The 14299-nt window shown below is 38.2% G+C and overlaps 1 protein-coding gene across 4 annotated transcripts in view; it reads left to right on the top strand.

The window, feature by feature from the left end:
• Nucleotides 1-14299, top strand: part of dym (dymeclin) — a 548842-nt gene that overhangs the window by 258703 nt on the left and 275840 nt on the right. For 3 of the 4 annotated variants that reach the window (XM_043718287.2, XM_087990764.1, XM_043718196.2), the window contains one exon: nucleotides 3414-3578. The exons of the other annotated variant lie outside the window; for it this stretch is intronic. In XM_043718287.2, coding sequence (XP_043574222.1) covers nucleotides 3414-3578 — 165 coding nt within the window. The remainder of the gene's footprint in view (nucleotides 1-3413; nucleotides 3579-14299) is intronic. 4 annotated transcript variants of the gene reach the window in all.

Below are 14299 nucleotides of genomic sequence, written 5' to 3' on the forward strand. Positions count from 1 at the left end.
TCACAGTTCACAATTCTTCCAAGTTTAGTGTCCTCTGCAAACTTTGAAATTGGCCCCTGCACATCAAATCCAGATCATTACTATGTATCAGGAAAAGCAAGTGTCACTACAAACTTGCCTCCAGACCAAACATTACCCATTGACAATTACTGTCTGTTTCCTACCACTCAGCCAATTTTGTATCTAATGTGGATAGGATGTTTCCTCTTGTAGGTCAGTCCAGAACAAGGAGCACTGTTTTAAAATTAACAATTACCCTTTAAGGTCAAGGATGAGAAAAACTCTTCAAATTGTGTGTTGTGCCACTTTGGAACTCTGCTTCAGAGTTTGGATGTCTGGGCATTGAATGTTTTAAGACCGGTGTCAATAAACTCATGATAGGTTGGGAATTAAGGGTAAACAGGATTAGATGGGAATTTGAACAGGTACCTGAATAGGGAATGTTTAGAAGGATATGAGCCAAACTCAGGAAAATGGGGCTAGTTTAGTTTGGGAAATTTGATTGAGTTGAACTGAAGGGTTTGTTTCTATGCTGTATGACACAAATAGATTAGTCGAAGTCTTATTGAATGATGGAGCAGTCATGAGGTATGAATGATATATTTCTGCTCCTGTTTCATATATTCGTATTTAATGTCAAACTGAGGTGACTGGACTCTATGGAAGTGTTCATTGTCTACCACTTGTGTGGTAATTACATTAATTGTCATTTATCAGCCCAAGCCAAAGTGTTGCCCAGATGTTTCTGCTTGCAGCCATGAACTGCATTATTATCTGACGAGTTATGCATAAAGGTCAACACTATAGTAGTCGACAAACAGTACCATTTCTGACTTTTATGGAAAGACAGTCATTGGTAAAGCAGCTGGAACTTGTCCGGCTTAGCACACAACATTGAGGAACTTTTCTAGTTATGTCTAAAGGCTTTGACATTTGGTCTCCAACAAACACGGAACAGCATTTATACAGGTATCTGTCATCAAAAGTATGTTCCCTGATGCCTGTTTAATGTTCGTGTTGGTCTCTTTGAAGCCACATTTATTTCTATGCTGCCTTAATGTGAATGATCCTCTCTCTCTTCCTTATCTCACCTCTTGAATTCAGTTGTTGTATTTGTGTTTGAGGCAATACTCCAAGTTGTTGACAAACCAAAACTGACCATCAGTAAGCAGGTTACTGCTAAGTGCTGTTTGATAACATTATTGATAATTCATTCCATTAATTACAAAGAAGCAAATCCTGCAAACTGATGGGATTTGCTCTTTCATATGTCTTAAAGTCTGCAGGTCAAGAATTTGCAGACCCACAACTGACAGTTGCAATACTAAATAAAAACCAGGAGAACTATGAATGCCACAAATCAGAGACAGAAATAGAAATTGCTGGGAAAGTTCAGCAGGTTTGGTAGCATTGGTGGAGCGAAATCAGAGTTAACATTTCAAGTCGAATGACCCTTCCCCTGCAAGTTTTATTTTTGTCACTGAAAGTTCAAATCCTGAGTAGACATCATCCTTGAATTGGACACTTGGCAACAACAATTAAGAATAGACAGAGTTAAAAAAAAAAACAAAGAACAGTACAGCCCTTGGGGGCCCATCAATCCTGTGCTGACACATGGTGCCTTTCTAAACTAAAAATCCCTTACCTTAACACTATATCCCTCTATTTCCTGCATATTTATGCAAAGTCAAGATGCCTTTTAATCATTGCTATTGTATCTGTTTTATCACCTCGTCTGGTAGTACATTTCCAAGCACTTATCACCTCCTATGTTTTTTTAAAAAAGTGCCTCTTGCATCTCCTTTAAACGTTGCCCCCTTTTACTTCAAACCGATGTCCCCTAGTAATTAACATCTCTACCTTAGGAGAAAGACAGACAATCCATTCCATCCATGCCTCTAATAATTTTGTTGACTTCTATTTTTTTTAACCACCAGGAAGAAAGGAAACACCCAAGTGGCCAGTGACAAGCAATGTCCTTCTCATCAATGGGCACTGCTGTGTGATAGTTCCCTGTTTATATCTTTTTCTTTTTTAATAAAAAACAAAAAAACCACACAAAAACAACGAAGAAAACCAGAAGTCAAATGTCTGTCAGCTCAGAGAACTCTTCTTCTCCCTCCTCACAGTACACTGGCTGTGGCCAGCCAGTTCGGAGTCAGTCCTCAACTGACTAAATGGTAATCTTCGAATTATATATATTTTTTTCCAAATCGCCCCCCCCCCCCCCAGCACTACTGCCTAATTGCGGTCGTGCTTATTTTTCACCAGCATCCATGTGTGTTTTGTTAACTTCTATCAGGTCTGACAGCTGATAAGGCAATAATTGGCCAAATTGGATTTGTCCTGCTTTTTGTTTGAGCAGGAGTACCTGGTGAATTTTCTACTTTGTCCAATAGGTGTCAGGGTTAGAGTTCTATTGAAACATCTTGGGCAAGGACGTGGCAGGTTTTGAAACCTTTGTTTTGCACTGTATCTGCAACATGGTCAGTGTCTGTAGCCTTTGTTGTCCAGTGCTCTCATTTACTACTTGAAGTCGCACAGAGAGGAAAATGCTAGGCTGAAAAGTAAGATTTGTGATCATGGAGATGTTTTGGGAAATGCTCCAGAAGGAAGCCCTTCTAGCTGAAAATATTTTGAAATACTTCAAAGCCTTGTTTGCATAACCACAATCTGGGCATCAGTATTACGTTTCATGGGTGTATTCCTTCTGCCCATTAGTTGCGTCTCTGCTCATCACCATGGATGACCAGATGCAACAGAACTTCCACTTGACCTGTTAGTTGTCAAATTGCTTGGTTGCTTGTAACATTGTTTTATATTGTATTATCCTTTTGTATTATCCTTATGGTCTTGTGTTGTTATACTGAAGGTTGAAACCTCATTTTCTGACACAACCGATGCTATTCCCAGCATGCTTTTTTTTACATCCCGGAATGGTAATCTAGATTGATAATAGTGAGAGGGATGTGTCCGGCTGAGAGGTGACACTTTATAATGCTGTACAATTCTGTGGCTGCTGAAGACCTATAGTGCTTTTTATCGATTGCGTGTCACCACTTTGAAAAGGGAACTTGATCTCCACAAGGATTCTGGTGGAGGACATTTCTGTTACTACTGTTATGGAAGAAATAGCTTATATCAATCTGAAAGGTGCAATAAAAGCTTTCTTGAGTTCATAAAGTTAAATAATTGTGGTTTCTTCCTTAGATTTTACTTTCTGCAAGTTACATTTTTAGTCATCAGTTTAATTATACTCTAATATTGTTTAACCGCTGTCCAGTTCCATCTATCATTTATCTGGTTGTTGTGACTGCGATGCCAATCCTTTTAAAACTGCATCAAGTTCCTTTTTCTGAAAGAGAGAATTAATTGCTCCTTTAACTGCATTTTTCCTTAACTTTGTCTTTCAGTTACACATGCCGCCTCTTGCGGAGATACCTGTATGTGTTGGACAAAATGTATTTCCCCCGCTCTCACTGCACCACATTGCAACAGTGGTTTTCAACTTGCAATGACACTGGAGAGGACTTGATATACTTCCCTTGTTCCCACATTCTCAAGTCCTATGCATCCAGGTTATTAACCTTTGCTGTTCCATATATAGTGTTGCATGCTGCAATTCTTTTTGCCTGATCTTGCATGCTGCGACAATGTACTGTTGAAGCAATGGTATCTCCTCCTCCACTTGCACATTTTTAACTATTACTTTCTAAAAGATATGCCATGCAGACCAGGATGCACCTGATTTATTCTTAATCTTGGCTGATCTGGCAAATTTTGTTGAGGCATTGAAATTTTGTCTCAGCATTTCTGGCTTAGGAAGAAAAGGAGGAGGTACTGTTGTCTATTACATATCCAGTAAGCCAGTGTTCAATAACGTTCTTTGCTTGATGACGGGATGGCAATGGACATGATACCTTCATGATTGAATAGGCTACTAATTAACTTATCATACCCACTGATCACAATTACCTTTTAAAATCCATTTGCATAATTTAAGGTGTAACTTGGAATTTATTGTTTAACCCCTCAAAAGCTGCTTATAAGTCTTGAATGCTGTCATGGATTGAAGCTGGGATTTTAACTTGCTATTAGTCAAGCCAAAAGCTGTAATTACAAATTAAGTCTAAATTTTTCATACTGACACTACATAGCTACTAAACTATAAGTTTAGACCAAAACTTTTTAAATGTGCTGTATGGTTTTTGACATGAATTTTATAGCAGAGTGAAAAAAGGCACTGAAGAAACTTGAGAAATAAAAATCTGTCTAATCCCAAGACCTGACTGCCTACATAGGTTCATAGAAAATAGGAGCAGGAGTCAGCCATTTGGCTATTCGAGCCTGCTCTGCCATTCAGTATGATCATGATAGACCATCCAACTCAGTATGGCTTTCACTCCATACCTTTAAATCCTTTTAGATGTATGAACTATGTTGAATTCCTTCTTGAAAGCATTCAATATTTTGGCCTGAACTGCTTTCTGTGGCAGAGAATTCCAAAGGCTTAACACGCCAAGTGAAGACTCCTCCTCATTCAAAAGTTATAAGAAGAGAGCTGTAGAGGTAGTGGATGTTCTGGTTAAGATTTTCCAAAATTCCCTAAATTCTATAACTGGTCCCAGTGAAATAGAAGTTGATTCAAGAAATGATGTAGAGAGAAAACCAGGAATTATAGACTGACATTAGATCCTGGGAAGTTGCTGCAATCTACAAAGGAGGTCCTTACTAACAGTTAGAAAAATCAAAACTGATCATGCAACGTTTTATGAAAATGAAAGTGTTTGACAGATTTTTATTTGGAGTCTTTTTTAAAGTGTAATTAGTAGGATGGATGAAGTCATTGAGATCTACAGCACAGAAAAAGGCTCTTCAGCCCATCGAGTTTGCTCTGGTCAAAAATATTCACTTAACTATTCTAATCCCATTTTCCAGAACTTGGCCTTGTATGCCTGGAGTAGTATGCTTGGATTTCCAAAGATATTTAGTAAGGTGCCTCACAAAAGTTTAGAATACAAATTAAGACCTCATGGATGTGGGGGTAATGTAGTAGCATGGACAGAATGTTTATTGATGAACATGAACCAGAAATAATGGATAAATATGGCATTTTTCAAGTTGGCAGTCTATGACTAGTGCAGTAAGGGTTGCTGGGGCCTCAGCTATTTGCAATATATTATTAACATGTACAAAGAGACTGAGCATAATGTATCTATGTTTGTTGACTATACAAAGCTGCTTGGGGTTGTAAGCTGTGAAGAGGACATAGGGACTGCAAAAAGCTATAGACATATTAAGTGAATGGACAACGATGGAGTATACGTTGTGTAATGTGAGGATTGTAAATGCACCATTATTGAAATATTTAAGAGTGAAATGGTTAGGTTTTTAGTCTCAAGGAATCAAGTGATGTAAGGAATGGGTGGAAAAGTGGAACTGAAGCCCACGATCTACCGTGATCATATTGAATTTGGGAGCAGTAGAGTCTGTTACTTCTGCTTCTAATTCTTACATTTATATATGCATTGGTAGCCACCTACTACCTTGATTACACCATTTTGCCCATGGAAGTCGAAACTAAGAATTCTGACAGACCATTTAACCTGTTAAATAAAAGCACTTGTAATTACTTGGGAGATAAGGTCAAGAATGCCCATGCTTGTTCATAAACAAGTTGTTTTTATTTTATCCACTATGCATTACATTATATTCATTTCATCGTCCTAAATGGGCACATGTAGAGCTTGATGCATGAGCCCCTCGCAGAAAGTTGCCTTGATGATTAAGGGATGCAGCGAAATAAGTTGGCTGAGATTTGTATTTTGTAAGAGTACAGTTTGGAGTAAAAGGGGAAAAGGTCTTGCATCTATTGAAAAGCAAAGTGCTGCAGAAACTGGAAATCTGAACTAAAAGCTAAAAGTAGTCATTAAGTCAGGCATCTGGGGAAAGAACAATAGAGTTCAAACAAAGATTTTGCAATTGCATCTTTTCTGACTTGAATGAAGATACACATGCAATAGTAACCATTGAGTATTTTAGTTAGGCTGTTTTTCACATATTGACTTCACATAAGTTACTTGGCTGGATTGGCATAGTCAACCTGGCAATTAATTGCAGCCACGTTCATATTTACTGTTGCCCATTATTTGCACATACCTTGCAAGTTAGGAATCATTTCCTTTTTCTGGAATCTGACTGCTTTTATTTGGCTAATTTCTAGCCTGGAAGTCCCTGAATCAGATCCTACCACAGATCTGATAATGTTTCATGTATCAAGCATTTATCTGATACGATCTTGATCTGTAGGGATTAGCAACTGCACTAACACCCTAACATTTTGAAAATTCTTTGATTTCCACTTTTAAAGAACAGGGAGGCCATCATTTGAATCTCAGGGAAGTCTCTTGTCCCGAATTTGCAGTCAATGTCACAGTATGGCATTGTGATCATGTTCTAGAGAAACAAAAGTCCTTTAGATACAGATGTATTTACTTTTATCCAGCAAGCTTCAGAGAACAGTTCTGTACAAAAAAACCTTTCCATTGGTAGGAGTTTTTCCTCATTAAATATGGCTGCATTGAGTCTTGCAGGGACTTATTTGTACAGGAGTATTGAATGTCATTTCTACTATCTCAATCAGGATCAAACAGGTTAGGACTTCAATTGATCTGGAGGTGTTCTGCTACTGTGATTCTTGGTACATTGGCAGTTCTTTGACCCATCAGTTACAGGGAGAGAATGCAGATGTTATAACAGTTGTCTTCCTTTTCCTCCTTCTACAATTCATTCTCAATAAAATCAATTTAATTTTATAGTGAAAGGTTTGGTGACTTTTGAGAGTTTAAAGAATAAATTCCAAATTACACTTCAAATTGTGCCAGTAATTTTTTTAGAAGTTAGTTTTTTTTTGAAGCAAAATCTTAACTGATAAATTGCTGGAATATAAAAGCTGATATTTAGCTAATTGAGCCTACTCTGTTATCATGTTGTTTAATAGTCTGAAGCCACTGTTCAGTTCTGAAAGTTATGGTTGTGACGCAATTGGATTTGAACAGTAACTCCTTTTCCAGACGTGTTCGGAAGATGTTCTCTCTTACTCTGATGGTTTTTGCCTCCAAAATGTTTTTGAGGGCAAAGGTAGTGTGTTTTAAAAGTGATCCACATCTCTGAATTTCAGACTTTGCATTTTCATTTTTGTTTTAAAGAGGCTATAGCTTTGACTCTTTTGTAACTTGCATGCGCCATTACAGAGCTTGTAATTTTTTTAGTATATGCATGTAGGTTTGTAGGTAACCTCTTCAGTGGGCCTCCAGGCGAAGCACTGTTCATAATTACTGCTTTCTATTTATATGTTTGGGTTTCTTTGGGTTGGTGATGCTATTTCCGGTGGTGACGTCATTTCCATATTCTTTTTCTCAGGGGGTGGTAGATGAGGTCTTACTCGATCTATTTGTTGATAGAGTTCCGGTTGGAATGCAATACTTGTAGGGATTCTCGTGCATGTCTCTGTTTGGCTTGTCCTAGGATGGATGTGTTATCCCAGTCAAATTGATGTCCTTCCTTATCTGTATGTATAGATACTAGTGAGAGTGGGTCGTGTTGTTTTGTGGCTAGTTGATCATGTATCCTGGTGGCTAGTTTTCTGCTGTTGTGCAATATAGTGTTTTTTACAGTCCTTGCACGGCATTTTGTAAATAACATTAGTTTTGCTTGTTGTCTGTATAGGGTCTTTCAAGTTCAACAAGCAAAACTAATATTATTTACAAAATACTGTGCAAGAACTGTAACAAACACTACATTTGGCAAACAGGCAGAAAACTAGCCATCAGGATACATGAACATCAGCGAGCCACAAAACGACATGACCCTCTCTCACTAGTATCCATACATACAGAAGAGGAAGGACAGCACTTCGACTGGGACAACACATCCATCCTAGGACAAGCCAAGCAGAGACACGCATGAGAATCCCTAGAGTTCCGGTTGGAATGCCAAGCTTCTATCAACAAATACATCGAGGTAGCCCCCATCTACCACCCCCTGAGAAAAAGAACATGGAATGACGTCACCACAGGAAATGACATCACCAACGCAAAGAAACCCAAACATATAAATAGAAAGCAGGAATTATCAACAGTGCTTCGCCCGGACGCCCACTGAAGTTACCTAGTAGGGTGACGAAACGTTTGGAAATGAACCGTCCAGCTCAGTGAGCAAGCCTACATCCAGAACCGCAACCCTGAGCTACAAATCTTCTCAAAACTTATGTATATGTATGCAATATATATTTGTGGAATTTACGAAAATGTTTGCATCCCCCAGTTTACTACACCTAATAATCAGGATGCTAAAAATAAAATTTTAGGGTAGTTGGTATATTTTATGCATAGTTTTGTTGTATGTTAGAATAATTTTAATTCCGTATTTTAAATTAGAAAGAATTGCCATTCCAATTTATTTATTATGATCTTTGTTTTTTTTCTGCATGTGTGCATCGATGATACTGGATTTCAATATGGATTAATATATACATTAAAGAACATGTATGCCCCATTGAATTCACATAATTCTCTTTGCAGTGATCTGGGTTGTGTAACTACTCAGTTGGTGCTTTCTTCTGAATTTAATGCTTAAAGTGAAAATAGTTCAGCAACACAATTTTTTGACTTCTGTTCAAAATTTACAATTTATGCAGTGGAACAGATTTAGAAACTAGCATAGCTGAAGTAGCTGATGCAGATTTGGATGGGTATTTGAATAGGAAGGGTTTGGAGGGATATGGGCCTGGTACTGGCAGGTGGGACTAGATCGGATTGGGATATCTGGTCGGCATGGACAGGTTGGACCGAAGGGTCTGTTTCCATGCTGTACATTTCTATGACTCTAAAATTGCTTACAAATTGCCAATTGCCTACATTAGATAACTGTGGTCATGAACTTCTTAAAATCAATGGCGAGCTGCCTTCATGATCTATTATAGATATGTGCTACAGGTGCCATCAGGAGGGAATTCCAGGATTTTGATCCAATAATATGAAAGGAATGGCGGTATACATCCGAGTCAAGATGGTGTAGGGCTTGGATGGGAATTTGTAGGTGGTGGGGTCCATGTATCTGATGCCCTTGTCCTTTTAAATTATGGTGGTTATAGGTTTAGAAGTTACGGTAGGAGACAGAGGGTGGTGGTCGAGGACTGTTTTTCGGACTGGAGGCTCGTGACCATTGGCATTCCACAGGGATCAATACAGGGATTCACTTCTGCTTGTTATTTATATAAATAATTTGCATGAGAATATAAGAGCTATGGTTAGTAAGTTTGCAGATGGCACCAAAATTGGTGGTATAGTGGACTGTGAAGAAGGTTATCTAAGATTACAAAGATTACAATTGGGTTCTGCTTTTGAATCTCCTCCAAAGAGGAGTTTTTTGCTGGTCAACAGTTAGAGCATTTTTGAAGACCATAGACATAGGAGCAGAAATTAAGCCATTCAGGCCATTCAATAATAATACAACTTGCAGAAGAATCAGTCAGTAGAATCTGGTTCAGCAGTGACAGAAATACCCAGTTATCTTTTGCTCCTGGTTATACTTGGATGCTGGGAACCTAGAGAAATGATAGCAGAACTGTCATATAGATGGAGCTAGAAAATTTTGTTTTTGAAGGATTACCTACAATGATTGCGTCTTCATTAGTGCAGAAGTGTCACATGATGATCTAACTGTACTAAGGTCTTTAAATGGTAGCCTTTAGGTAGCCCTGTCTTGCAATTTCAAAGTCTTAGACTTGATGGCAAGAGGTAATGAAAAGGCACAGGAACTTCACTAAATATATATTGTGTGGTGCTTCAGCAGAATAAATATTTCTTTGAAGTTACAGTCAATCATGTTTTCTGAAAATTAATGCATATAATGGCAAAGGTATTCTCATAAAACATTTACTTGCTATAAGAATGCATTCTTGTATATCACATAGGTTCAAGACAGTATTAGGAAACAAGTTCATTCCTCACTAAATGCTGAATTGCATTTTGAATCTCAACTACTGTGCAAATTGAGGCCAGCTGGAACAGAGGAAGAATTAAGTTTGAACTGTTGTTGGCTGTCTCCTTCAGTGTTCAGTTGTAGCAACACGTGCTGGTTTCTTTTCCCTTTCCCACATCCTTATCTCTAATGTTCCCCTACCTATCCTTGACCCCATCCTATTTTCAACTGTGTGCTGCCCCCAAGGAAATATCACCATCCGTTTAACACACATGCTGATAGTCCAGCTGTACCAATTCCCTTGATCCCAACATGGTCTGCAAATTCTCAAACCTGTCATCACCTAGTTTTGAATAAGCAGTCAATCCATGTGTCTTAAGTATTGGGAATGCCACAATCATTACCTTTGATCCTGGTCATAAGCTCTATTCCCTGGTCATTGACTCTGACCCTGTCGCTAGCAACTGTTTGAGGCTGAATTGGACTATTTGCATCCTTAATGTCATTCGTGATTTTAAGATGACCTTCTGACAATGCATCATCCCATGACTAAAAATCACCTGCTTCCACTGCCATATTGAAGACTGACTCAGCCCTTGCCTGCCTTCCCTGTAGCCTTCCCTGCCTTTGTTATCCATAGATGACTCATGTCTGACTAATTTATGAGAGATTTTGAGAAAGTTTCAACCAGAGTGCATGGAGGGGAACTGTAGATGTATAATATTTGGACTTCCAGAAGGCATTTGACAAGGGACCTCACAAAAGGTTAAGTCATAAGATAAGGTGTTGGAGGTAATATATTGGCATGAATAGAGAATAGGCCAAAGAGCAGAAAATAGCAAGTGGGGATGAGGGGTTCTTTTTCAGATTGGCGACCTGTGATCAGTGGGGTTCCCCAGGAATCATGAGTATTTACAACATCAATAATGACTTGGAGGAATAAGTGAATGTATTATGGCCAAATTTGCAGACCACAGTAAAATAAGTGGAAAGGCAGATTGTGAGAGGGATACAAACGGTTCATAGCAATATTGATAAGTTAAGTAATGGGACAAAATATTGACAAATGGAGCATAATTCAGGAAAATGTGAATTTGCTCATTTTGGAAGGGAGAGCTAAAGTACATAGTTTGTTGAAAGTGACTTCACAGATAGTAAGGATGGTGAAAAAGGAGATTGGTATGCTTTCCTTCATTGGTCAGAATATGAAGTGCATGAGTTGGGATGTCATGTCATGTTATGGTTGTATAAGACATTGGTATGACCACTTTGGGAGTACTGTGTACAATTCTGGTCTCCCTGCTACAGGTTGTTATTAAACTGGAAAGGGTGAAAAAAAATTACAAGGAGGCTACTGAGACTGGAAGGTTTAAGTTATAATGAGAGACTGGATAGGCTTGGACTTTTTTCTCTCTGCACTGTAGGAAACTGAGGGATGACCTTGTAGAGGTTTATAAAATCATGACGGGTGTAGATAAGGACAATAGCCAAGGTCTTTTCTCTAGGGTAGAAGAGTCCAAAGCTAGGGTGCATAGAATTAAGGTGAGAAAGGAAAGATTTAGAAGTGACCTGAGGGGCAACTCTTTCACACACAGGGTGGTGGGAGTATGAAATGAGCTGCCAGAAGGAAGTAATAGAGGTGGTATAATTACAACATTTAAAATGCATTTTGACATGTATTGTAAAGGTTTAAAAGGATATGGATCAAATACAGGCAAATGGGACTAGTTCAGTTTAGGAAACCTGGTCAGCATGGACAAGGGCCAAGACGTCTGATGTTTGTGCTATCAAGATAAGAGTCAAGATTCCATTAGCCTTCCTGTTACTTGCTACACTTGTATGCTAACTTTGTGTTTCATGCAGTTACCCCAACTCCCTTTGTGTTGCAACTTTCTGCAGTTTTTCTCTATTTAAATAATAGTTTTCCCTTCCAAAATGAGTAACTTTGATTTTTTCCATATTATACTCCATTTATAGAATCATAGAATTCTTACAGTGTGGAAACAGGCTTTTTCCAGTTAGTAAACCTGTCAATATTTCACTGCAAACTGTTTGTATCCCTCTCTCAACCTGCCTTTCTACCTATTTTATTGTTGTCTGCAAATTTGGCTACAGTAGATTCACTTCCTTTCTCCAAGTCATAAAGCTTTAGAATTCACTGGTTAAACATCATTCCTTCTTTAAAATCCACCTCCTTCTGCAATCTGTGTCATATTATTACCTTCTGTGATGTCTCCTGTGAATCACTTTATGACATTTTATTATGTTAACTGAAAAACCATACCTGAAAAGGATCCAGGGTGAGGGAGAGTGGGGGAGAAAAATCACTCCATTTTTGTTTATTCCCCAATTAGAATTATTGTATGTTTGAATTTCATTAAGAAATCACTTGGTCTGTGATAGACCCTGTTATTGAATAGAGATGATATTTGCCATCTAAAACGAATGGCAATTTGGATAAGATATAAAAGAGCATCTGACATCTGTACAGATAAGGCCTCAAAGTTGAATTCTTCAAAAAGTAAGAGTGGTGAAAGCTGAGGGTGGAGCCGATTATGAAGAAAAATTAAATTGATCAAACCAGTTGTGTGTTGCAGGTACAGAAATTGTTAATTAGAAATGGTGTAACCTAATGGAATTTTTGCTCTCATTCATCGAACTACAGTTTGTTATTTTTGTCTAGTACAACACAACCTTTTTTAAAAAATCAATCAGTTTGGACTTGATATGGTACCCCTCTCGGGTCAGAGAGATTTGAACCAGGGCCTTGTAACCAATATTGTTACAATGCGTAGAAAGACAGCCAAACCATATTAGCCATTCTACCTCTGTATTTGCCAAAAGACTTAGCTATTTATTAAGTGCACAATAACTTTAGAGAGAAAATTAAACAAAATGGTTGACAGACTGATATCTGCTTTAAACCCAAAACATTTGTTTTCAGCCCCTATTCACACAAAAGACATGCAATGCCATTAAGGGGTAAGTAAAAGAAAATAATAAAACTGGCCAGATTACTTAAATTGCTTTCACAATGCATTGTTTCACAGGTAGGAAAGTAGACTCCTTGGCTTTTTTTCTGAAACATTGATCAGGGTCACCTTCTCAATTCACACAGGGAAAGGCAGCATGAGTTCAAAAAAGCAACTTTAATTTTGGTTCCGCCCGGATAGACTGATCTATTCTTCTTGTGGTCTCAATTACCGTTCAGTAACTGCCATTTGCTTGAAAATAAGTCATTCTGGCAAATCAAAAAGAGACCTTATCAGGTATTAAGCTTGTTAACAGCCAATTTCTACTATCTGTTTAAACACAATGATTGGCATGGATGAATTGGGTCAAAGGGTCTGTTTCTGTGCTGTATGACTCCGTGACAGTGTTTTTCCTAGGGTCAGCTGTGTCTAGAAGAGCCTTTTTAATCAAGGCTCAGCCTGCAGTTAGCCTCCAGGCCAAAAGGTTTGGTCAGTTCTTTTCCATTTACCTCAAGCTGTCCCAAAGCCCTCCAAATATTTCTAGCTCATAATTGAAAATATACTACATACCTTCCAATTGATGTACCAGCTATTAAATGTTCATGAATTCACAGGTTGCTGTTTGACCTTTGGATCATTTTACTGTTAATCATTCTAGAAGAACATGTGGCAATTAAACTTTCTTTCGTTGAAGCACTGACTCATTAAACCAATCTTAAGGCAACCATTCTCTTAACTCTAGTATTAGTGTGAATACCTTTGTAATAAAACATTATTTGCTATGAAATCACTGTTATGAAGAGATTCCACAGTTTAGGAGTGATTGAATCCAACTGTTAAGGTAAGGTTGAAGAAAGAATCAGCAGTCTTTGAAAGTAATATGAAAATGTTAAGAGTTGATAATAGAGGAAAAAATGAATAATTTGAATATGCGATGTCAGCATGACTGACTGGCCAGCATTTATTGTCAATCCCTAATTGTCTGTGACAAAATGGCGGTGAGCTGTTTTTTGAATCACGGCAGTCTGTGAGGTGTAGGGACACTCAGTGCTGATAGGGAATTCTGGGATTTTGACCCAGCCACAGTGAAGGAATGACAACATAATTTCAAGTCAGGATGATGAGTACCTTGGAGGGAAAGTTGCATGGAACTAATAATGTCCATAAAATATTAAATAGTTTCTGACTGGAGGTCTGAAACCAGTTGTTCCACAGTGATTATTGCTGGGCCACTTTTGTTTGTAATACAGTCAGTTCTGCAAGAATGCAGTAATTCCCTTCTTATACAATCTGTGTTGTAAGGAAATTGCATAATAGCAGCACCATTCAAACTAATGGGGCCG

The sequence above is a fragment of the Chiloscyllium plagiosum genome, unplaced genomic scaffold, assembly GCF_037043375.1.
Source record: "Chiloscyllium plagiosum isolate Xiang-an unplaced genomic scaffold, Cpla_swu_hap1 HiC_scaffold_1, whole genome shotgun sequence".
Lineage (NCBI taxonomy): Eukaryota > Metazoa > Chordata > Chondrichthyes > Orectolobiformes > Hemiscylliidae > Chiloscyllium > Chiloscyllium plagiosum.